Source organism: Corvus brachyrhynchos, unplaced genomic scaffold, assembly GCF_000691975.1.
Source record: "Corvus brachyrhynchos isolate BGI_N302 unplaced genomic scaffold, ASM69197v1 scaffold9, whole genome shotgun sequence".
In the NCBI taxonomy this organism is placed as follows: domain Eukaryota; kingdom Metazoa; phylum Chordata; class Aves; order Passeriformes; family Corvidae; genus Corvus; species Corvus brachyrhynchos.
In genome coordinates this window covers 2,349,159-2,374,104 of record NW_008240037.1, presented here as the reverse complement: position 1 = coordinate 2,374,104, position 24,946 = coordinate 2,349,159, and the positions used below count along the sequence as shown (strand labels likewise).

General features: G+C 37.5%; 1 protein-coding gene across 1 annotated transcript in view; it reads left to right on the top strand.

Annotated features, from left to right (window-relative positions):
- Positions 1 to 24,946, top strand: part of TMTC2 (transmembrane and tetratricopeptide repeat containing 2) — a 134,499-nt gene that overhangs the window by 59,383 nt on the left and 50,170 nt on the right. The window contains exons 4-7 of the mRNA XM_017743932.1: positions 1,410 to 1,495; positions 2,345 to 2,529; positions 4,152 to 4,230; positions 16,903 to 17,024. Coding sequence (XP_017599421.1) covers positions 1,410 to 1,495; positions 2,345 to 2,529; positions 4,152 to 4,230; positions 16,903 to 17,024 — 472 coding nt within the window. The remainder of the gene's footprint in view (positions 1 to 1,409; positions 1,496 to 2,344; positions 2,530 to 4,151; positions 4,231 to 16,902; positions 17,025 to 24,946) is intronic.

The following is a 24,946-nucleotide window of genomic DNA, read 5'->3' as shown; positions in this document are numbered from 1 at the left end:
CCATGGCAAAAAGTATCCTGAATGTATTCCCTCATTGATCACTTTACTGCAAGTACCTACTAAATGTAAGTTCTGTTAATATTAAAAGTGATTTACTGTCTAATCTGAAGTTAATTGAGAGACAGTTTCAAAGTGAGGTCATGTGATGCTGATAGGATAGTATAGAAGAAAAAGAGGATGTATTCCTCAATTCTGTTAAATCCTAACCCAGTGACAAGAAGCAAACAACATAGATGGTGTCTACTTCTTTAGCTAACTGCCCTTCTCTTGTCATCCCTTGAAGTTTACTGGTTTAATTCAAAAAGTTTTCCTGAGATGTTGGAGGGAAATCAAATCTTCTCTGATTTGAGACTGGAGATGGAAGAAGTCCAAGCTCTTTGCAGTTTGAAAAGCTATCAGCAGATAAAGCACAGAGGAAGAAAAGAAAATTGCTGTAGGTTAGGAAAACTACAAATAAATAGGATACCACTTCCACCTAAGAGGAAAAGCTGTGTTTTCCTGGCTATTTTGAGTTATATGACAAGGGTCATTTACCCTGGGTACTGAGATCTGAGTCTCCACTCTGAAATGACTGGTTTTTAAGGATTTTTAAATAATTTTGGTTTTAATATATTTGTATATGCTTTTTTTCAGTCTTCTAAAACTTCAGAAACTGCAGTGCTTTGGGCCTTCATTTAAGCATCAATGTACATTCATGTCAGTGATGTTCAGACCACTTTTCAGAAATTTGTGGGTGGCTGGTGTAAATCATAATTCACAATGATGTTTGTCTAAAAAGCTAAATTAAAGCCCATATAGTATGAAGCTGGAAATATTCAGTATAAGTTTTAATACCTCTTCTTCAGTTAGTAAATTTGTTCAGAGCATAAAGAATACAGGAAAAACGAGAACTGTTACAGATGCTTAGCTGTACAGTGAATAATCTAGTGAAATTGCTCAACAAGGGGAGTCCTTAACACATGTGAAGGGCTGGGTGCTTGACTTTATCATGCATTTGAAAAAGACCTGCTTATTTCAGGTCAAGAAAAGATGATAATTATTAATGACTTACAAATACCTCCATCATACTCTATTCACTTCAAAAAGTCTCACAGGCTAACATTTTCTCAACTGAGTAAATTAATTTCCTGGTTTCCAAAAAAGCCCAAACTATTCTGTTTAACATCTGCTTTGTTAAAGCCATATGGATGCACCTGATGTCTATGAATTCGTCTTTAAACACGAAATAATTTTCACACTGAACTGTTAGTAAGTGCTTATATGTCTGAAATACCAGTCAGCATATTTTTCTTTGTTACCCAAGTTTTGTTTTCAATATTTATTTTCAAGTTACTCTTTGTAGTAACCTCACACCTTACTCTCTTTTCTTTTTCCTTTTTTTTTTTTTTTTTTTTTTTCCCCTTATGCAGAGGATTACTACTTCAGGAAAACAGCAGGTTTTCAGAGGCATTGCATTACTATAAACTGGCAATTGGTAGCAGACCCACACTAGCTTGTAAGTATTTTAACTATACAAGCTTGTATAATATGGACTATAGTTTTCATAGAAAATTTTCCTACTCTTTAATAACACTTTCTTTTCTTTCAGAAGCTTTTAAGTCAGAAAGCAAAAGGTGAAATTGTGCCCTTGGAAGCAAGTCTTTATTAGTAAACAACTACATTTACTGTGGTACAAGTAAGAAGCAGATAACGAATCAATACTCAGCAGCACTACAAGAACTTAAAATGCTTCTGATCTGCGGTGTTGAGCCGCAGATAATACTGCCCAAATTTTCAGGCTCCTGTTTTCTGTTTCTTACAGCTAAACCCTGATATTTATTGTATGTGTGAGTGAATAATACAAATATTTTTTAAATTCTTTCGTTTTTTCTTTCTTGCCTGGGGAAAATGGAGAATAATCATTGGGATGTTGCCAGTAATAGATTCCAAAATCAAGTGGTGCTTTTTAAGATTGCTGAGACTTTTGTACCTTCAATATTAAATCTTCTCTATATGTTTATATTTTATGTATATGTATATTTTTTGTAACACTTCAAACAGTGGTGCTATATGCTTTATACAGCCCCAAAGGGAGGAATGAAATGGGAACACCCTGCCTAACCAGTGATTCCTTCTCTCCTTACTCAGTCTTTGTACCACTTTCTTCTTTCCTTGACTCTGAACTTCTACCTTTTACATGTTCACATATGTTACATGTTCACACTCACACCAGTGAGTGATCTATGTTATTCAAAAACCAAATTAGATAACCATGGGATCTCCATCAGGTACTACTTAGAATTAAAACAGTAGATACAGCGTGAGAGAACTCCATTAAAAGATAACATTTTTTCCCTCTTCACAGCTGCCTATTTAAATACTGGTATCATTCTGATGAATCAGGGGAAGACAGAGGAAGCCAGGAGGACTTTTGTGAAGTGTTCAGAGATCCCTGATGAAAATCTGAAAGATCCTCATGCTCATAAAAGCTCTGTTACCAGCTGTCTTTATAACTTAGGAAAACTTTTTCATGAACAAGGACACTATGAGGTAAGACTCCAGATTTGTATATAATATATTTATAAAACCTTCATATACAAATAATAGCTATTGCTTCCACCCAGACTTTCAAAATACATCACAGGCATAAACTGGTTGAATTTCACCAGATCAGGATTAGCATTCTGTACAGAGAATATTTGTTCTCTACAGCCACTGGTGTAATGATATTAATTAGCGGTGTGATGTTCTCATGTCAAAGTCAACATTAGCAGTGGTCACATCTGATATGTGTTAGTTCATTGGTTTTGGCTTTGTACCCGTAGCTGGTATGCAAAGATAAAACCTGATTAAAGGCCAGTCAACCTAAAGTGTAGTGGCTTTATAATTCAAAACAGAGTAAGTCCATCTTTAGTTGGAAAAGTGCCATTATGCTTGCATTTAAGTCTCCAAAAATAAGACCCAGTTGAAATAATTTAAAACTTCGGTGATTGAAAACATCCCACTGTGTGTTATTTTCAGATAACTTGAACTAAGTGCTAAAGTGGGTTAGATATTTTTAATGTAACAATATACTGCACCCCAGCCATCCCATCTCATTTACATGTGCAACTGTGACTGTTGTGATTCCTCTTCATTTTCCCTGATGAGCTTAACTGAAACTGGACATTCACTTGAGGTTTGACCTTTAGCAGTATTTGGAAGAAATTCATTCTCTCTTTGCATTGTCAGGCATACTTCAGAACGGGAGTTGTGAGTGGCTTTGATCCGTAGAAGTGTTCTTGACCGTGACAGTTATGTCAGCTGTTTAAGATCAGGCATGTGCAAGCTGGGCAGATTCCCTGTCATCTGTCTGCTGCATCCAGCTCTGTCACATGGAGTTACTAATTGGTTAAAACATGGACAGCTAATTCATATGTACAGAGAAGAGAAGAGCAGCATTTTGTCTGCACAGCTGATAGAGTGTAGAGTTGGAGTTCAGTGCCTGTCAGATACAAGTGCTTTTAAGAATATAAAATTTCAGATTTCTTCCTGGTGGTCATTGCAGCCTTCATAAACTGTGACTTTGATGCAGAGCTAACAGACTGACCTGTAAGCATCCAAAGTGGTGAATGAATAAATGTGTGATCAGGTAATTTAAGGCACAGCATATTTGCAAAGGGATTCGAGTTTTGGCATTCTTGACTTTATAGTGCATCTCATTCTTTCTGTGGAGCAGATTTCAGTTGTGAGGATTATGCTTTATTATTTGGCAGTGAACAATGATTTCTTTATTTTTAGGTCGCTTAGTGTAGTTAATAATCAGAAAGTGCTTTGTCTGCAGTTCAATAATACTCCATTTTCTTTGACAGCCTATAGAATTTTATTTTTATAAACTCATCGGTCATTAAGAGGTATAAAAAAATGTTCTTGTTACTTTTGCCTGGAAAAGAAGTTGCAGTATTGGAACTAACTTGATCTCTTGTCTGTAAGCCTCACTGAATTTGTTAAAATCCAGGTTAAAAAAAACATTTTAAAAGGAGAAACTTTGTACTTTCTGTGGCATTTTTGATGCTGATATGTTTTCTTTATCCCTGCACCTTTCATTTGGGGAAGGAAGATAGTTGGTTTTACTTTACATCTGAAAGGATGCTTTTAAGTCTATGTTTTCCCACCTGTGTGTCTCTTTTCAGGAGGCCCTTACAGTGTACAAAGAAGCAATACAGAAAATGCCAAGGCAGTTTGCACCACAGAGCTTATATAACATGATGGGTAAGTGCATTGTTAGTGCTTCAGAATGATATTTGAGGAGAGAGGGTGAAACAAAGGACCTTATCCAGGCAACTGGTGCTCAAATTAATGAGCTAATAAAACCCAAAAATAATTACCTTCAGTAGATAAAAGCCAAGCTAGGTTCAGAGCTTAAATACCAGCAACTGCAATGCTGGATAAGGCACAATAAATGATGAGACTATTAGATAGTGGATATCTTTAAGAGTGTCAATGCAGCAGTTTTACATTTAGAATGCATGGATTAGTGTTTTTCTTTGTCTCCAGAATCTCTCATCCACTACTGTGGAGGTCCCATGTGCCCACGTGTGTGTGGGTGTTAGATGTTGAATTGCCTTGTAAACCAACAAGGTATCCAAACAGACCCACAGAGATAGCTGTACTTTTTTATTTTAGGATGTGCCAAAAAACTTATTTCCAGCTGATATACTTTAGTTTAGACATCTGCAATGAGAGAATGCTTCTTATTCTTCTCCCAGGACCAGCTATCTCTCCTTCAAAATTTTAAGAGTCCCTTGAGTGCTGCAAAAAAAAAAAAAAAAATCAATTTATCTGTGAGGTGTTTTTTTGTTTAACTTCATTTCCTTATATTCTTCATTGCATTCTTATAAAGGATACATTAAACAGATAAAAGAAAGAAGATAATATGAGGTATTACTTATAGTACTCAGCTCCAAAAACAAGAGGGCTGGTTCTTATTGTTTTAGAGATGCTTGTAAGTGGAATTCTCTCTCAAAGCACATGTGTTTCTGCTATGCAACCTCAGTGTTTGGCCCACTACTCTCCTGTTTGGGATAGAAAAGGATGTAAGAACCTTTATTTTAAAGTAGTTCAAAGTGGAGCAATTAAAATATATATGTGGAAACAATTAGGATCAACAGGAAGCATGTGGGGTTTTGTGTGGTTCCCCCCTGCCAATGCCAAGCATACAAGGGAATATTTTGGTTGATACCAATTGGTTTGACACAGTTATTGACTACTTACTCAGGAAAGGCATCTTTTATTAGCACCTTACAAGTACTAGGGCGCAGGAAAAAGTAAAATTATAGTTGTAACTAATGCTATATGTTTGAAAAATGTAAATGTAAATGCTAAATTAAATACTTCTCTTGCCACAGTGACAGAGTATCTAATGTCAGTCTAAACATTTTCTTAGCAGTTCATGCAGTTCAATGGAGAGTTACTTCTCCCTGGATGCTAAGCTTTACCAGATTGATGCAAACGGCTAAAATCCGTAAATTGCACTAATTGATTATTACATACACTTTTGTTCATTGTCAGTCTTAGTGAAATTATTGTTTTATCAGTTTTATTTATCAACATTTGCTGATGAATTTGGTCATGGTATCAACAGTCACCACTGTGTGAATTAAACCTCTGCTTACTATGGGTGTCCTGCAGTGACTGCTGAAATACTACAGTGCTCCAGCAAATCCTCTGAAGTTTGACTGCCCTCTTTTGTGTAGATACATTTTTCATAATTCTTTTCCTCAGAATACAAAATTGGGAAACATAAACCAGTGCTGTTTCTAGCATGTAATGCTTGTTCCATTGCAAAGCAGGCTTGTGCTACCCTTTTTCTTTTCCAATGAATAGATGCTTCCTCTACAACCACTATGACCTATAAGTTTCTTCAGATTTTTAATTATTTTTGGTTGCTTTTTTAGGTTTGGGAGGCCTTTCTCAATTTCCTTTGTAAGCACAGTCTGTCATGTCCAAGTTCTCTCTGTTCCTGGGGTTTGCATTTTTTTAACTCACAAAAGCACAAAGCCTAGCTCAGTCCTTTGCCCAGGGTTGCCTCCTGCTATACTTCCTCCCTTCACTCCATAGTCTGGACTCTGGTTTCTGCTTCCTTTAAGCTGCTGCCAGCACTTCATGGCTGTCCTGGTGGCACAACAAGTTATGGTCAACTGAGTGTACCTTAGCTCCTTGTGGAGCTCTGAGAATTTCAGCTTACCGTTACCATAGCATATATTTGTATTTTGGTTGCTGTTGTGATGGCAGCTTTTGCAGGGAAGACAGAACTTGATTCATACTGATTGCTGAAGTGTTGCTTGTAGGTTATGCTGTGAAGGCAAACCAAGAGGCCACATAAAGTTGGGTAGTGACTTGAATAGAATGCAGTGCAGCTATATTAACAGGACTCAGACTGATTTGTTCAGAGCTGTTCTGGATTTGTCTACATAAGCCTATGTGACTGCATTTAGTCTCTCCTACCTGAGATGGCAAGACAGAGCTAGGTAGCTATGCTTCTTTATAGTGTGGAAAGAAAACCATACCTCTGGGGAGTAATGAAGCCCATCTGATGTAGACATCTATTTAAGATTATACACATAATCCCTGCAAGCATACTTCTTCTCTAAAAGGAGCTGAGATGACTAACTTAGACTTAGTAGCTCAGCTTGGGTGAGATAAATCCTAAATGCCTATTCAGTCATCTCTTTGCTTTGTGTGACAGGAGAACAAGGGAACTGCATCCATTATCAGGAGTGCATCCACTTTGCATCCCATACTGTGTCACTGAGTATCAGAAGGCCGACTGGAGTGTTTATTTCTGTTTTGATGTTCAAGACAGAATTATAAACACGTTCACTAAAACACTTTCTTTGATAAACAGCATTGCATAAACTTGTCTGCCTACTTCTTGCCTTTAAAAGGGAGACTAGAGGAACTGAAATAGGCCAGTCCTGTCTCGTGTGCTTGCAACTGCATAAACCGGAACTGAGATGTGCCTGCTTGTTGTAAGCTCATTGCTGGGGAGGAAGGGGGAGAAACTGGGGAGTGCTCCCCATCTGCTTGGGAAGTAGCAGAAGGCAGTAGTCTTCCCCATCTCCTTACATGTGGAAATAGTCTTCACAGCTTATTGTGAAATCCAAGAGTAGTCACAGTTTGACGATTATCTGCTGTGGTTGTTATTTGTGATGAATGTATTCCCAGTCTCTGGCAATCTCTTTGCTTGGTTGAGTGGTGCACATATTGCCACATATTGGCATGTGATATAAGGAAATAGTGCTTCCTCTAATTTTTAATAATTACTCATTCATGTAATTGAAGATATTTTGGAAGGTTTTTTTTCTCCTGTATGATATACATGACCTACTTGAAAGAGAATAAACAGGAGATGAACTGTTTAAACTGAATCAGGTTTGAACTCCAGCACTCTGAGTGCAGTAGCATTAACACTCCAGCAGTGCTAAGCCTTTGCACCACCTGCTTTCCCTGTTTGTGTTGCATTTCTTTTCCTGTGCTTGCTTCTATTGGCCTTTTGCTCTGACAGGCCCAGTGACTCATTCCTCTGGTGTGTCAGTCTGCCTGACACTCTCATCCTTTAAAACACTCTGTAACTTGCCTCTTAATGGGTAGAAGAATGGCTCAAGAAGCAGGCATCCATTTGACTTTGCATTTTTTTCATGGTACAAAAGACAGGGCTGTAATACCGGCATCAGATGTTCTAAGTTTGTGCATATGAAAAAGTTGCAGGGAAGATTTTGGTCTCCTGTTGCTGTGATTTATTTTGCCAGGTGTGCAACAACTCAGCTAAGGAAACCATATGTTTCTCTGGCTTTGTACCAAGAAATAAAACCTTTTCATTTTTTTTTCCTTAGGAGAACCCAAAACAGCTAAAAATTAAAACTCTAAAACTAGAATCAAAATAATTATTTAACGAGCTGTATAAGGTTGGCTTGGTATTTATTTTCTGTATACCATATTGCTTTGATGTAAATTAAAAAGTGCATGGTAAGGTTACACAGATTAATTTGCTTGGCATGGCAACTTGCACTACAAAGGCCAGAGTCCAGCTCAGCTGTATTAAATAGGTAATACGTTTTGTTTAAAGTTTCAATTAAAGCCTGAGGTCAAAAGATAAAATGGTCCCTATGGGATCTTGAACACTTTAATGCCAATATTAGGATTGCTTAAGGATCAGCCTCTGCTCTAGATGTCTTTTTGCGTTCCTTGAAATCTGATATTGTACAGTTGATTGTATTACATTGCTTTTAAAACCACACTAGCCCACCTGCTACAGTAATTCATACTCCTGACAGTTAAGTGGTGTGAAGTGGACCATGGAGGCTTTATTTTAATACCAAACAGTAACAAGAAAGATGTTGGGGTGGCATTGTTCAGGTTTAGATACTGTCATAAAGACAAATGTCTTGATGCACTTCATCTGCCCTTGCTAACTAACATCTGAATGTCTATTTTCAAATGTGCTTCAGGCGAAGCCTTACAAACATTTTTAATGAGAAATGCAAGTCACAAAAAAGCTAACGTTGCAGGAGTGAATACAGTTCATGATGCACAAATAAAGTTTAAATTTCTCCTTGTGAATCTGCTGGATTGCACAGGGACAGAAAACAAATCATATGCAAGTGTACAGACCAGAAAAGGAGAGCCAGATTTTACATCTGGTGCAGAGGTTTGTATCATAAGTACAAAGGCTTAGCATGCAGAGAGACTTTCTGTGTTGATGATTATAACATAACTATCACTTTACTTGATTATGCTTTTGGGTGGATGTGGCTGTTTCTACAAACCTGTTAATATTGTTAAGGCTCCTATCCCATTTACCCCTTGCTCCCATTAGATGCTTTCTTACTGAATTAATTTGAAATATTGTTTAGAACTCCAGGAAACCCTTTGGTATAGTTTTACTGTGCATGCTTAGCAACACTTAATTTATAAGATCCAAAGATGATTAAGCTGTGAAATATGTACCCCACATCATAACTTAGGCAGAGTATGGTACCTGCACTTATCTAAGCTTTAGTCATCAGTGTGCTTCCTATGCATCTCATGAAGTTTTGCTGGTAATTTCTTACTAAGTGTACATTGCAAGTCTTTTTTTTTTTCCTTTTAAAACTAGCTTGAATGGAAAAAGGGTATTTTTTTTTCTTTCATATGTACATTTTATTACATATTCCACGGAAATAAGAACGGAGTCCTCTCCAATGGTGATGGGAATAAAATGCTGGGCTTCCTTTGCTCCCCCTTCCCACCCTCATCCTGATATTTTAACCCTTCCACTCAGAGACTTTGCAGACTGTGGTAGTTTATATCTGGTGTCCAAAGCTAAGTAGCTAAGTGCTTCATCCAGCTGGCAGCCAGTTCCTGGTGATGTTCTGCAGGGCTCAGTATTAGGGCCAATCCAGTTTAATATCTTTACAGATGATCTGGATGAGGGGACTGAGTGCACCCTCAGTAAGTTCACAGATGACACTAATTTGGGTTGGGAGTGTTTATCTGCTGGAGAGCAGTAAGGCTCTGCAGAGGGACCTGGACAGGCTGGATTGATGATGGGTCAAGGCCAATTGTATGAGGTTCATTGCTGGGTCGTGCACTTGGGTCACAACAACTACAGGCGGGGAGGAAGAGTGGCTGGAAAGCAGCCCAGAGAAAAAGGACCTGGGGGTGTTGGTCGCCAACAGCTGAACATGAGCCAGTGTGTGTCCAGGCATACTGGCTTGTATCAGAAATAGTGTGGCCATCAGGACCAGGGAAGTTATTGTCTCTCTGTTCTCTGCACTGATGAGGTCACACCTCAAGTTCTGTGTCCAGTTCTGGGCCCTTCACTACTAGGAAGACATTGAGGTGCTGGAGCATGTCCAGAGAAGGGCAGTGGAGGTGATGAAGGGCCTGGAGCACAAGTCCTACAAGGGGCAGCTGAAGGAATTGGGCATATTTAGCCTGGGGTTGAGTCAGGAGAGACCTTATCACTCTGTTCAATTATCTGAAAGTAGGTTGTAGCCAGGTGGGGGTTGGTCTCTTCTGCCAGGCAGCCAGCAATACGACAAGAGGAGAAGGCCTCAAGCTGTGCCAGGGGAGGCTGGACATCAGGAAGAATTTTCAACCTGAAAAGGTTGTCAAGAATTGAAATGGGCTACTGAGGGGAGTGGTGGAGTCACCATCCTTGGAAGTGTTCAAGAAGTGCCTGGATGTGACACTTGATGCTCTGATCTAGCTGACATGATGTTCAGTCAAAGGTTGGACTTAGATGATCTGTGCTGTCTTCTCAACCTAAATGATTCTGTGATTCTAAGTATGAATCTTCAATCTGATTGCAGTGTCTCCTGTTTTTTCACTTTTCTTTGAGGGATTCAAGCTGGGTATGAAGGTTACAGCAGTGGATTGCTGGAGATGGTAATTGATTCAGTGTTTGAGACCATGTTTGGGGTTTTTTTCCCCCAGGTTCCCAGATTTTCTTACTTTTGTCTCTTTGATCTGTATTTTAATGTGAAATGCTTGAGTTTTGTTAGTTAATAGTCTGAAAAAGCTGGTTCTAAATATGAAATGCATTTTTATTTTAAACATGCAGGGTTTTATATGAAAATAAGTATAATCAGAACATTTGCAGACCAAAAATTTGGTTCAATACTGAAGTTGGACTACAGGGATCCCAGTTAGGTATGGTTCTAATGGAAAGTGCTTCTCTTAATAGTGTTTTAAAGAAACCTATACTGTCATGAAAATGAAATTACCTATCTTGTGTGGGCTCAATCAATGCCTCTATTTTTGTCAGTATACTTCTTTTACTGGAAGCCTTTGTACAGCAGGAAGCAGCTCTGCAATATCCATGCTGTTCCATGCTGCAACTGATGTTATTTTGCCCTTCCTTTATATCTGTTTTCTACTTTAGGTGTTTCCTTCAAAAGTAGCTTAGTGGTCTAATTAAATCAGATAATACCAGCTTTGGCTAATTGAGGCCTATAAGAATTTGCTCGGCCAAAGTAAATGTGGATTGACTCCTATCTATCAAAAACCCTGATAAAATGCAATACGTTCTTTGAAATCTTCAAGGAGATTAGTCTGTAAAAGGAAAAATATCTACGCAGAACGTACTTGGTCTGTGCAGAACTTGATGCTCATTATGTTCACATGCTTCAGCTGTTTCGGGGAAGATATGCATGCACTGCATATTTATAACCAAAACTGTTAATCTGTTGCAGTATGTCTTAGACATCAGTATAGTATAACATCAAACTGTGCTTCCAGAGTTATTATGTTATTTTATGCACTGGTACCGAAGGGAAAAAAGAGGGAAGTCGTATATCTAGAGAGGTCCATTTATGGTAAGGCACGTCTGCAGTCTTGATTTGCACAAGAAAGCTGCATGGTTGCATTGTCAAAGACACAAACTCCTTGTGGTATTGTGTCACACAGGGATGCAAAGCTCTCCATCATTTTCTAAGGCATCTTGTTTTTACTCCCGATTCAAAGAAATGATGAAAAAATTAAATTTAAATCCTGATGGAGTGTATATATTAAAGATTTTTCTTTTCAAAGGGCATCTCCATCTTCCTTTGTGTTTTGACATCTGGTGTCTTGTCCATGTCAAATTTTATATTTTCTATATTACAATTTTACCACCCAGAGATTTGAGGGGCAGATAATTAACAAATACAAGGATGATGCAAGGCAGATTTACCTTACATTGTCCCCTTTATGGAGATAATTTTTCAGTTGTCTTTTCAGCAATATCTTTGGGGGCCCTAAAAGGAGGATCACTGGAGGGACATAGCTTCTTAATCTGAAAGTATGGGTACCTTCACCTGTGGAGATACAGTGCTTTTACATCCATAGTTCTATTGTACTTTCTGATCAGAAAGTCTGGCATGCTCCCTGCCAGGATATTGCCTTTGCTTGGTATGACTACATGCATCTGAAACAGAACAAACATGAAATCAACATGAGAGGTTAGTCTAGAACCATGTAACATATATTCATGTAAATGCTATCTAGTTTGGCTTTTTAACAATATGTGGTATGTATTGGAAAGTCTTGTGTCCTTTTTTAAAATTTATTTTTCTTACAAACACATTCCACTTAATTATCAAGTAATTATCAAGTAAAATATTAACCTTTAGGGGAAATGGCTGCTAGTAAGCTAATCTTTTATTAGAATTGTTACTTAATATAAATATTTAATATTTATTGTGATTGTTATTGGGTTTTAATTATTGTTAATTATATGTTAATTATTGTTAATGCTATGTTAATCAAATATTTCATTATAATTAATATCCTGGCATGATTTTAGTGGGGAGGTTTTGGCTAGTTTATTATTTTTGTGGGGTTTTGTTAAATTTTGTTTATTTTGAAGAATTATTTTTAAATTCCAGGGAGTCTGAGGAAATATGGGAAAACACTGTTGGTGAACGGTTTTTCAAGTAGTCTATCTCTGTGGCAAATAAAGTCCACTTGAGTACAGGAATTTTAATTATGGTGGGGTAAATCTACTTAAAAGGTATCCTGTTTCTCATTTCTTTGAAGGTATTAATAGAAATGTTAATGAACTTCGTAGGCACTTCTTTAAATGGTTGCATATCAGTGTTTTTCTTGCACTACATTAGTAAATGAGAATTACAGTTTAATAATATATGCTCTTTCTAGTAGAATAAGCCAAGAAATAGGTTCATAAAACTCAGACGATATTAACTGAACTAACCCCTGTAAAACTGGAAACAGTTTTGAATTACTGATTTTTCCCATTTTACTCCAGTTGTCTATTGAATTTATTACCACCACTCATTGTGCAGGCAGTGCTGCACGTCTGTGTGTTGATACAGATTAGGGACTGGAAAAAACTGCCCATTTATGTCTTAATGTTTTCACTGCCATGAATTTCTTTCTCTGTCATTGTTACCTCGGTTGAGCTTTACAGATCTGACAAGTTTTATTAATAAAGTGTCCATGTGTGATCTTTCAGATTTTTAGCATGAGAGCTGAAAGATTTTGCAAAAAAAGTAATTGTTAAAGTAATAAAGAAATCTGCTTACATGTTGGTTTGCATATTTTCTGCCAATGGACACTCCTGTTATCTTTCTAATGACTAAATCATTTGTGTTGCAAGTTTATATGAATGCATGATTGTAAATGACAAATATTATTTTTCTTATTTTTATCTCAGACACACAAATGCATCCTGCATTACAGAAATCAATCCATACATGTTTTCTCTGACATTTTGTTGGAAAATCATCTCAAGCTGGCATAGCTATTATTAAATTGGATCAGTCTAATGCATAAATTCACTTGATTGAATTAATGGTTCAGTTACCAATTGCTTGATTTTATTCTGGTTTTTGAGTATGGCAGTGATAGGAGCTGTTGTCAATTTTCAACCTTTTCTTTTTCTCATTTAGAAGATGGAATTAATAACAGACCCCCTAACAGTGCTTCCTTCTGTAGTAATCTATGTTCTAATTACTCAAAATATAGGAATTCTTGATACAGGTTCCTCAGAAAAAAATGTTCATTTATAGAGAATTACCTGCAAAGAGTCACAGAATCACAGAATCAGCTGAGTTGGAAGGCACCCACAAGGATCAAGTCCAACTCCTGGCTCTGCACAGCACTATCCCCAAAAGTCACACCATGTGCCTGAGAGTATTGTCCAAACTCTTCTTGAACTCTGTCAGGCTGGTGCTGTGACCACTTCCCTGGGGAGCCTGTTCAGTGCCCAACCACCCTCTGGGGGAAGAGCATTTTCCCAATATCCAACCTAAACCTCCCCTGATACAACTTCAGGCCATTCCCTCAGGTCCTGTCACTGAGCAATGAAGGCAAGACATCAGTTCCTGCCTGTCCTTTTCCCCTGACAATGAAGTTGCAGACTGCAGTGAGGTGTCCCCTCAGTCTCCTCCAGGCTGAACAGACCAAGTGACCTCAGCTGCTCCTCATATGGCTTCTCCTCAAGGCCTTCCACCATCCTCATTGTCCTGCTTTAGGCACTCTCTAATAATTGAACATCTTTCTTTGTTGTGGTGACCAAAAGTTCACACAATATTCAAGGTGAGGCCGCCCCAGTGCAGAGCAGAGCAGGACAGTCCCCTCCCTTGCCCGGCTGGCGATGCTGTGCCTGATGCCCCCCAGGACAGGATTGGCCCTCCTGGCTGCCAGGGCACTGCTGATTCATGTTCAACTTGCCATCGACCAGGACCCTTTACCAGGCACTGCTTTCCAGCCTCTCATTCCCCAGTCTGTCTGTACATCCAGGGTTGCCCCAGCCCAGGTGCAGAATCAGGCACTTTCCCTTGTTGAACTTCATATGGTTGGTGATTGCCCATCTCTTGAATTTGTTGAGGTCTCTCTGAAGGGCCTTTCTCCTTCAGGGAAGTCAATAGCTCCTCCCAGTTTTCATCTGTGAACTTCTGAAAGTTTCTTTCTTTACAGTTTGATATTTAGATTCACATATTGTAGCTTCGTTTCTAGGTGCCCTACTCAGAAATATCCTCAAAGTTTTAGGTGTTTAGTTTGTGAAGTAGTTGAGCTCTTAAAACCAGTTAAAAATTGAATTTGCAAGTACTCCAAAGTTTTTAATCTCTTCTTATATCAGAATACATAATGAAAAATAGATGAGAACCTTGGATCTATTTGAAATTTGGCAGTGCATTCAGCCTTTACTACCCGCAGATAATAGTTCCATCTCTTATGGCTGCTTACATTACTTCTTAAAGCTTCTTGTTGTTAATTGCTTGAAACTCTGCCAAGCTGTAACAGGTTGGGGTGGAATTTTTCACTTGAAGACAAGAGAAGGATAATATGGATCCCTCATTTCCTGTACACTAATGAAGCAGGGGCCTGTGGGAAAAATAGTATGCAATCAAATAATTAAACATTCTGCCATAAAGCATGCAGCAAGGGGGAGGAGTTGAGGGGAGCATATAGCTTGACTTCTGGCTTCTTCCATCTTTTCAACATTCATGAGTGCTTTGTGCAGATAAGGTGTAATGTTATGTCACTGATTTGTGAGTGCTGACATAGTGAAAAAATCGCATGCAGTGTTGTGGTTACTGAATTTCATGTTCATGCTCTTTTGGGGTTTCTTACCTGTTGGATTTGGTTTTTAATTTAGCCTAGGCTTTTTTGAGGGAACTGTTCTTTTAGTTTGGGCTTAAACAGTAGCAGTTACTTGAGTGCTTCAATGTATGTAATTGGATATCCAAGATCAGTGCATGAGTACAGAATGCTATGTAGATCTTTGATTTAAAACAAATAGACTGTTTTCCAAACAGGGGTGCAAGCCTCTAAGTACAGCAGACCTGTTTGGAAAAAAGTCTGTTGATAACAATCGTGTTGGCTTCCCTTAGCCTTGACTCAGCATGACTTCTGACTCCACGTCATGCTCATTTTATCTGTGGGCTGAAGTTTGGTCATTTTGCATGCACCACACCCTAACGCCCAAAAATCAAAACTTATGTGCCATATTTTGCCTGGAATCCTTCTCCTGTGGTGACAAAGACAGAAAAAGAAAAATCTGACCTGGCCTTGTCCAATTTTCTTTCATAAAGAAAATCTTCCTTAGCCTCTGTAAATATTCAAGATAAAGAGATAAAGTAGCTCCCATGGTATGAGTTCCTTATTTTTCCTCTTTTAGAAACTTTCTCTTCAGGTTTTAGGGGTGTGGTAGTTGGCTTCAATCTTGAATAAAGAACTTTGGTCCCTCTGTGTCCCTGATGCCTTCACAGTTATTAATTTCCATGTAATGCAGAACTGGAGGCTGTGACTCACCTGGAGACAGCTTTAGCTGATCTTTACTTGGGTCAGCTGTAGTCTCTTGATCCTCCAGTAGTAGCATTTGATAAACTGTGACTTAATAATTTTTGGAAGATACTTAGTCATTTATTAGAAATGGATCAGCTGCAGCGATGATGAAATCTCGAATCTTCAATAGGAATTTTCAGACCATCATTGACTTAGGCGAGGGCACGTTTATATCCAGAGCCCTTGTGAAAGAGCTGTGTAAGTGCAGAGTATTCATCTGAAAGCTGTTATTCTTCAACATTACATACTTGTTTCATATTGCTTGTTTCCAACCTTTGAGAAATGTGTTTGCTTCTTGAAGAAAGAGACTCTTGCTGTGTATGCTAAACTCTTTCTCAGAAACTTCATGACAACAATTACCTGTATAACACTAATATATAATATATATAAAAACATAATATAGCAGGCTTTTTGACATCCCGTTCATCATCTATTGTTCTTCAACACTGCCTGCCTTAGCCTCTCATAATAAAGTATTTCACTTTGAAAAATGTCCAGTTTTGGTCATTTTGTACGTGACTTCTTAAGACTAGCAATTTTAAAATAATGGATGCTATGTTATAATTTGAACAAATTGTGGCAGATGACCTAATATAACTACATTCAGAGATTAGTTTTTTTATTGTCTTGTCCCTCCCTCTAATATACTTTCAGGACTTTTTTCTTAAACTTCCCTAATTTTTAGAACAAAATTTAGGTTCTTGAGTTATTACTATTAAATGCAAAATTTCCATGTTCTTGCTGCTATTCCATGCTTTGCAATGTAGAGTAATGGAAAAGAAGTAGCTTTTCTAAAGTAGATGAGGTAAAATTTCTGTTACTTGGAGACTTTTGACTAAAACCTAGCAACTGGAGCTCTCTCTGGCAATTCTGTTCCAAAGATAGTTTTCATCTCAACTACGCTATTTCAGCCCTAATAAGGCCTTAACTTAATCTCCTCACTCAGATGTCTCCAAGAATTTTTTGTGTGCGTATGATTGCAAGTGTTCAAATAACTTCACCTATTTCAAGATCTGTGCACATTTAAAACATAGAAAATGATGAGATAATAAATTATGAAAGCCTTGAGGAATTTTGGGCATTCTCACTAGCGTTTGTTTGACCCTGCAGGAGAAGCCTATATGAGAATGAGCCGGCTGCCCGAAGCAGAGCACTGGTATGTGGAGTCACTGCGATCCAAGAGCGACCACATCCCAGCCCATCTCACCTACGGAAAACTGCTGGCTCTGACGGTGAGTTTATCAGCACCTCCTGGGAAGTGGTCCCAGGCCCTTTGAGTAGGTTAGGTAAATGGATGGGAAGGCTTTGGCCTGAAAATTGCTTACTGCCTTATTTGTCACATTATTTCAGTCATTCAGTTTAATTAAGGACTTTGACAGCATTGGGTTTTTTTTTCTGAGACATTGCATCTATTCTTGAAGTAGTGCCAACTCTGTGCTGGAAGAAAACAGTTATAATGGCACATGAACTTTGTAATGCACAGTAAGGAGTTCTCTGTTTAATAAAGCCTTTATTATAAGTACTTTGGATGACAAGTAATGGAATTAATTCAGTAAGATATTCAGTGTTTGACTCGGCTGTTGAAGCAGCCTATGGCTGGGTGTCACCTGTACTTTGTGAAAAAAATCTCATGCATTAAATTTGCACTTCTTTAGGAGTATCTCTTTAAGCATGTGAAAGGAACTACTCAATTACTAAGAGCTAGTTCTAAAAAATCAGAAGAGTTGGGCTTCTTTATTTCTGTAAAATTTACTTAGCTTTTGACTGTAGATGTGCTTGCAGCTCCAGCTAAACTAGCCTCATGATAGTTTTAGCAAAGTGCCAGTCCCTCCTTGATTTTAACACATTTTGAAGATGAAAATGGATTTATATTTTATTAAAATAATTCTGTTTTAAAACAGCCTTTCATTTGTTTTCTGTTTCTCGTTCACATTTTTCTGACTAATATCCTCTTTCATTTTCATCCATTCTACATTTGCTTTCATTGTTCGTTGTAGTGGGTTCGTAACTGCTTTCTGTGCTCTACTGATATGCCTCTGTATGGCTCTTCAGTCCTTATGCCTCAGTCTGAATATTCCTCAACTTACAGTTCTTCAGCTTTTTACCTAGTGATAAGCTTTTTCTATGGCCTTGATTTTGCTGTCCAGTCTTCAAGCAAAAAATGTCTTTTTACACAGGGTAGATATCCAGTGGAAAACAACAGCTCATAATAAATTTCAGATCTATTATTGCTAAAAGTATCTGAATTTGGAAAAGGGGAAGGAATTACAACAAAAGTTTTCTGTGTGAGTAACAGGTGACAACATAGTTTGAAATACTTAAAAAGTTGGTGAGTGTTTCTGTGTAATGTTAAATGCAGAGTTTGATTAAAAGCTACCTGCAAGGGAAGGCTTTAGCTTGTGATGGAAGTCAGGATGGTAGTGTTATATCCCCACTGCCTGTCAGTTCCACATCCTGGAAAGGCTTTTTTTTTTTTTTGAACAGTTTCTAGTTACTGTTAAAATTGCTAGGATATTGACAAATATATGCGCCTACTGGTTACCTTCTTCTGGAATAGAACTGCAAGTAGGTTGTACAGGAGAATTTCCTTATTTGCCTTGCTTTTCTAGCAGATATCTTTATATCTTGCACCTAAGAATAATAGGAGCAAGTCGGTGTTACTGGTTTCTTCTTAGCAGATCTTCGACACAAAAGTGCTAATTTATTGGAATTGCTGTGGAAAGTGTTGTGGTTTAGGAATGGTATTTCCCAATTTAGTGTTCCCACTGTAACACTCCAAACCACATGCTGCTCTCTCACTACTCCCTCTCCCTCCTGCTGCAGCAGGCTGGAGAGAATTGGGGGCACAAAAGGTAAAGATCATGGGCTGAAATAAGAACAATTACCTGCAAACAGTAATAAAATAAGAAAACAAATAGTAAGAGCAACAATATTAATAATGAAGTGTACGAGAGTGGCGAACAGTTCACATGGGAATGCTCACAACACAGAAACCCCCAGCAATACCTGACTGTACCACCACGCTCCACAAGTGACCCCCCTTCCCCCTTTCCTGGATGGGGAGGTGGTATGGAATAACCTCTGGGTCCTGGCCATGCCCCCTTTTGGCCACTGCAAAAGTTAACCCTGTCCAGAGCCAGGACAGGAAGTAAAGAGTTTTCTTAATAAAATCCAAAATTTTTTTTTTTTTTAATTTATTTTTTTTTTATGCACACACACCCCCCCCACCCCAGTACTCCTCTGTACTCCTCTGGTTAATTTTTTCAACTGCTGAGTGTGTGACATATGAGGTCTGCTAGGGAAAGTCTTGCAGTGGTTCTGAGAAACAAGGTCTCACAGTTTTCTTCAAAACAGCAAAATCCCCAAGTCCCAGAAGTGTACAACATTGTGAGCCACTAATTTTTTTTTTTTTTTTAATTTTTCCCTTCATTATGAAAGGGCAGGTATAGCATTAAACTTTAGTGTTATTATCCCAACTTTTAGAAGGAAGCAATGAAAAATGTTCATGAGCCCTTATGGTAAAATTGAACTGTTTACTTTTCTCTGGGGATATAAATGGAAGATATGTGTGGGGTGGATTCCACCTTGAGCATCTGAGCTGTGTTTGTGGAAGAATGTGTCTCATGCAAGAAGAGCTGTATACAGCTTTGAACACTGAATACTGCACTGTGATAGGCAATAAATCCTTATTTCCTTTCTCAACACACACTTACGTTCCTATACTTGGTCTATGCCATAATTGTAGTCTATTCTCAATCACATTTGTTTTTTATTATCTCTTGACGCTTTTCTCTTTATTACTGTTGCTTCTCAAATTCATGGCAATATGTGCAGATAGGGTTGATGTCTGTTATACTGACAGCAGTATAAGCTGAAAGGATGGTGCTGATGTCCTGTTGACTTGTAGGATTTCATAAACATACAGCAAGAACGTTATGATGACAAAGTATTTAGAGATGGCACAATATTTTTCTGATGGTTATTCCATTAATGAAAAATAAAGTTCCTTTATCTTTGATCTATTGAAAATTGGCATTTATTCCAATTAGTTCTTTGAGCTGCAGGTCTGAAAAAATATTCAACAGGAAAATGGATGAAGAGATTTGGCAGTAAAATACGGGGGTTTTGTCTCCATGTTGGTCACTTAATCTGTTTTGCAGGCTACTGTCTGCTCAGTGATTCACAAAATTAATTTTGTCTAGTTTCTGGCATACTGAACTGTCCTAGTATTAGTTCCTGTCACAAAGATATGATTGCTGTAACTGACATGCTTCCTGGAAGTCTTCATAAACTTCCTTGGGATTTGAATTAGAGGTGCTCCCTTTGGCTTAGTTACTTCAGCCCAATTCCAACTTGAGTTACCACTGTGATTTATTATTCTGTTACACTTTGCTACCTGGGTTAATGATAATTTTCTCACAACCTGTAAATTTAGGAGAGAGAAAAGCCTACTTCAGTTAGTTTTTGGATGTTAGAGAAGAGATGTGTTAGAAGGCTTCTTTACCCTTTTCTGTTGGAACCAAACCTTTGAACTTTTTACAAACCTGTTTCTGATTATAGATACGGGGACAAAACTGTTGATAACACTTCTCTATGTCTCTTTTCTAGGAGAGAAATGTGAGATGGCTGATGAAATGAAGGGTGCTAATATAGATAGAAAATTTTTCTGTCAGTGAAATTGGGGGTGTAAGGGAGGAGAGGAGGTAATTTCCTGACAAGTTCCTAAATTCCAGCCAAAAGCAATTCTAGTATGAAACCCCCTAGCAGTAAAGTTAGACCTGTAAAGTTCACAAATTCAGCTATGTTTTACTTCCTTACTTTAATTCCAATGAAGTGGCTTAATTTTAATCCCAGTTTTTCTGCCTTCTCAAGTCTGTTGCCAGTATTAATGCTTACTGAATGCAGCATCACATAGAATCAGAGAATCATTTATGTTGGAAAAGATACAAGTGATGCCAGATGGACTTGGGGATGCTTCTCTATATGCAGGAAAAACCAGACCAGCTTAAGAGCTCCAGAAGAATAGCTAATGAATTTACAGTCTTGTTACCTAATATTGTAAGTCACAAGAATTTCCTAACTCCTATATTAGTTCATGTTATATGTTTATATCTAAGAATTACAGCTCACTAAGCTACAATTTTCTTGAAAATATGTTAAGACAGCATAATATAGTGGTTGAAAATCATGATTAGTAGTTCAGTTAGTAGAATAATTGGAAAATAGCCAGTTGTCTGGGGCTTAGGTTTGTGCTTTTTAAATTTTTTTGAAAGGACATGTAGCTGTTTAGAACTGTAGTGCTTTAGCATTATGTGCTTTTCATACCTTTAACTTGTTAAGCTGCTTAAATTACTTGAGGAATTTATTTGTCAATGTGACATGTTAGTTGACACAGCCAATCTTCTGGTAGCTTCATACTGCAGCATATGAGCCTCATCCTTGCTTACCTAATTTATTTCTATATCACAAAGAAAAGCATAATTTTTTAAAAGGCTTTAAAATTGCAAGGCTCCCAGCTTTAGGATAAAAATGAGTCTGTCAAAAATGATAGTGCCAGGTGATGCCTTGAGCATGTACTCTAATTCATTTTCCATTATATGAGCAGACCTTCTAGAAGAGAAGGCATTGGCTGTCATGCTAAAAAAATCATTTACAAGTAAGGCTTTTAATTTTTTTTTCCTCCTCTCACTTTAGTAGTCCTAAAGAGAGACTAAGAAACCCTCCTTCCTGATGGCTGGTCTCTCTGCCATCACTCAGTGGTTGGTTCTTACAGTAGCATGCTAGTCTGAGAAGCTTTATTTCAATTATCAATAAATGTTTTGAAGTTTTGTTTTATCTGTTTTGAGTGAACTTGAGCCCATAAGCCACCCTGCATAGTTTGCAGTAGTGGCTGTAATTGCTAATGTACTTAGGGACAGCCTCATATTGTAACATTTAGTGTGTTGCATCTAGGAATTACAGGCTTTGCTATATTTCTCTGGAAAAAACTGTACAGTGTTTTCTTGCATTTTACATGGCACCATGCAGTGCTGTTAATCTCCTATTTTTTACTGGCTTGGAAAATCACCCAAAGTGCTGTAAGAAAAATTTACTTTGCCTTGTAAAATTTCTGTGCTGGAGCTCCAAACTCTTAAATTCAGCAATAATCATCCCAAAAGATTCCCTATTATATAAAGTATTTTATTTTAGAATGTTGTCTTCAAAAGGGGACTGGGAAAAAGCAGTCATAGACATGATAGAAACAGGCAGTGTTTTGGATTAATGTAAAGTAACAGGATTGTGACATTCAAGTATCAATATTGAAGTTTAATACTTTCCTTAAGTTTTGAAATAATTGCTCCTCAGTGAGTGACCATATTTTTGCCTGCAGTTGTTTGTTGCTTATGTTTCTGACAAACAGAGGGCCAGAGAGGTATCCTGCCATTTTTGGTTAGTTCTGAAATTACTCATAGTGCTGCTATCAAATACCCTACTATATTCAGTAATTGGTGTAGTCCTTGACTGTCATCTCAAAATTAATGGGACAGCAGGGGAAGAGGAGAATGGTGTACAATGAATAGACTAATTCAATATTTACTATTTCTGTAATTACTTGCTGCTGGTGTTTCAGCACAGAAAGGAAATTTGCATTTCTGTTGGAAAAATCTGTCATATTGTCATCTTTCATGTCACTGGTTGATTGCTACTTTTTTCTTCTGTCTCTCTAGATTTGCGCAAATTGGAAGGAAGCAGTAATGAGGGAGAACAGTCATGATGTCAAAAGAATCGTGACTATGTTTAAGACACAGCAATTGAAATGCTCTATGTTAAATCTAGGCATGATTTTCTAGAGCAGTTTCTTCTTTTACTAATACACTCCTTTAAAGCAAACAAAAATATTTTTAGTTATACTTAGGGGAATGATAAATGCTTACACATAGAGAAATCTTTAATTAGTGAAAAGGCATTTTCTGAACAGGTCAATTTAATTAGATCAGCAAAGCTGTTAGGTGCTTTGTTTTGGGAAACTATATCCTTTGGCTGTTAGTACTGCTTCTAGGAAGATTTCTTTTTTTTTTTAATGAAAATAGTATATTTCAGTTAAAGTCACATCATGACAATATAAAAATGACATTGAATCCATGAGAATGCCCTGAGAAATCAAGTTAAGCCAAGCAATAGCCACTGCTGCTTTTCTGTCTTGTATTCAGTTTGTCTTTGGAGCCTGGTGCAGACACTATGAGCTTTCTTGCCACTTGAAATATCTTGAGGGTTAAAACTGATCCAAGCATAAAGTTTGTATTTAGTTCTGAGTTTGCAAAATGTGAGTTGTTTCCGTTTTTGTTTCCAGCTTACAAGCAATTCACTTGTAGGGGTTGGAAGGAAGGGGTTTCCCTCTTCAATGTGGAAAATCAGGTTTATTGACTTCAGAAGTGTGAGCCCTATTTTTTTAAGGTTTGGTTACCTCGTGTATCTGCAGCTTTAGCACCTCCAATCTGAATGACAGGATTTCCGAACTACAGAAATTTCAATAGCTGACATCTATTGAGCTTGTATTTCTTCAGAGGCTGGCTGTGTGCCAGAAGTATTGCATCCATAGATATACTTTTCAGTCCCCTTAGGACATGTGCTTGGCTGCATGCCAGTTGTAATAGAATTAATTGTAAAACAGAGTTTTTTCATTTAAATATGACAAATCTGTCTAGTTCATAAATGACTCTGGAACAGGTATTTAGGCACATAACCCCTCACTAACCTCCTTTAGGGATCTCATCTTCGGTATTGTGTTTCTAACTTCCTGTAGACAGGAAAGGGGGAGCCCTAAACTTCTCACTTTACTCAACATAAATTTAAAGCTTGTTATAGAGAACATCACTGACACAGGATGAATTGCTTTCATGAAAGAATCACAGACTGCTTTGGGTTTGGAAGTGACCTTAAAGATCATCTAGTTCTAAGCCACCAAAAGAGAAATCTTTTTTGTTTTATTACATGGCTGAATATAGCTGCCATAATTACTCTATGTGTAGTAATTTTGTCAGTAATTGTGGAAAAATAGGCCAAATTTAGCTTAGAAGAAATTCATAGGATTCAGTGAAAACAGCATGTGAAAATACTGAATTTATATTCTACTGACTGACAAGTGAAATATGAGTAGATACTAATACACTTCTGTATCAGAAAATATAAAATGCGGTTTAAGACTGAACAGAAAAGAAAGGGACTTACCTGGAAATTTACTTCACATTTCACTACATACTTTTGATACAAAATGGTCAAAGCTTAATGACCAAAGTGAACATTTCAATAGGGATCTAGACAGTAAATAAATCACAAGGTATAGAATGTAATCTGTTCTTTAAAAGTTTACTTAAGACTTAACACAATATTTCTTGGTTCCAACAGTGACGTAATGAGGTAAATTCCTTCTAGACTTTAAGTTACCCCAAAAGAAAGACTAAAAAATAGATACCTCATAAAAAAACCCCCACCAAACAAAAAACCCCCATCACAATAGAACAACCAAAAAAAAAACCTCCAAGAGGAAAAAAACCCTATGCCTAAATTTTTTTTCTATATTGTTTTGAATGCTTCAGTAGAACAAGAATGGTTTTGGTGATAGGAGACGCATAAACCAAGAAAATGGATGTCAAGTAGCTTTAACATATTATTGATTAATTTGATATATAATACTTGAAGAAAATACCATGTTAATAGTCTTTCAATCATGTCCCAAGCCAGTAAAGTTGTGAGCTGTGCTTTAAATTTCCAAGTCTGTGTGCCAGTTTATATGCAGTGGTGTCACATTCAAAAATGCTTAATCTCCAGTAGATTCCCACCAAAGTCAACGGACACTGCTCCAGTCTCAGCTCTGTGGTTATCATGCCTGTAATTATCACTGTAGATGTAGACTCAAGAACACAGTTTATGTTACTGCTCTCCCAATTAACCTTGGCTCATAGTAGAATCACATTTCAGTAGAATCTCAGTGAAGCTAGTAGATGGATAGATGGATTTTTACTCAACAAAAATCTTCCTGTGTTTGAAGGAGGACTAATGTGATACATTAAGATGGAAGTTAATCACTTAAGATGCAAATAGAGGATTAAACTAAAGAGCTTGTGTTTTATTGCTTCTAACAAGGCTTTTTTCAAAAAGCAACTGGGTTATGTAC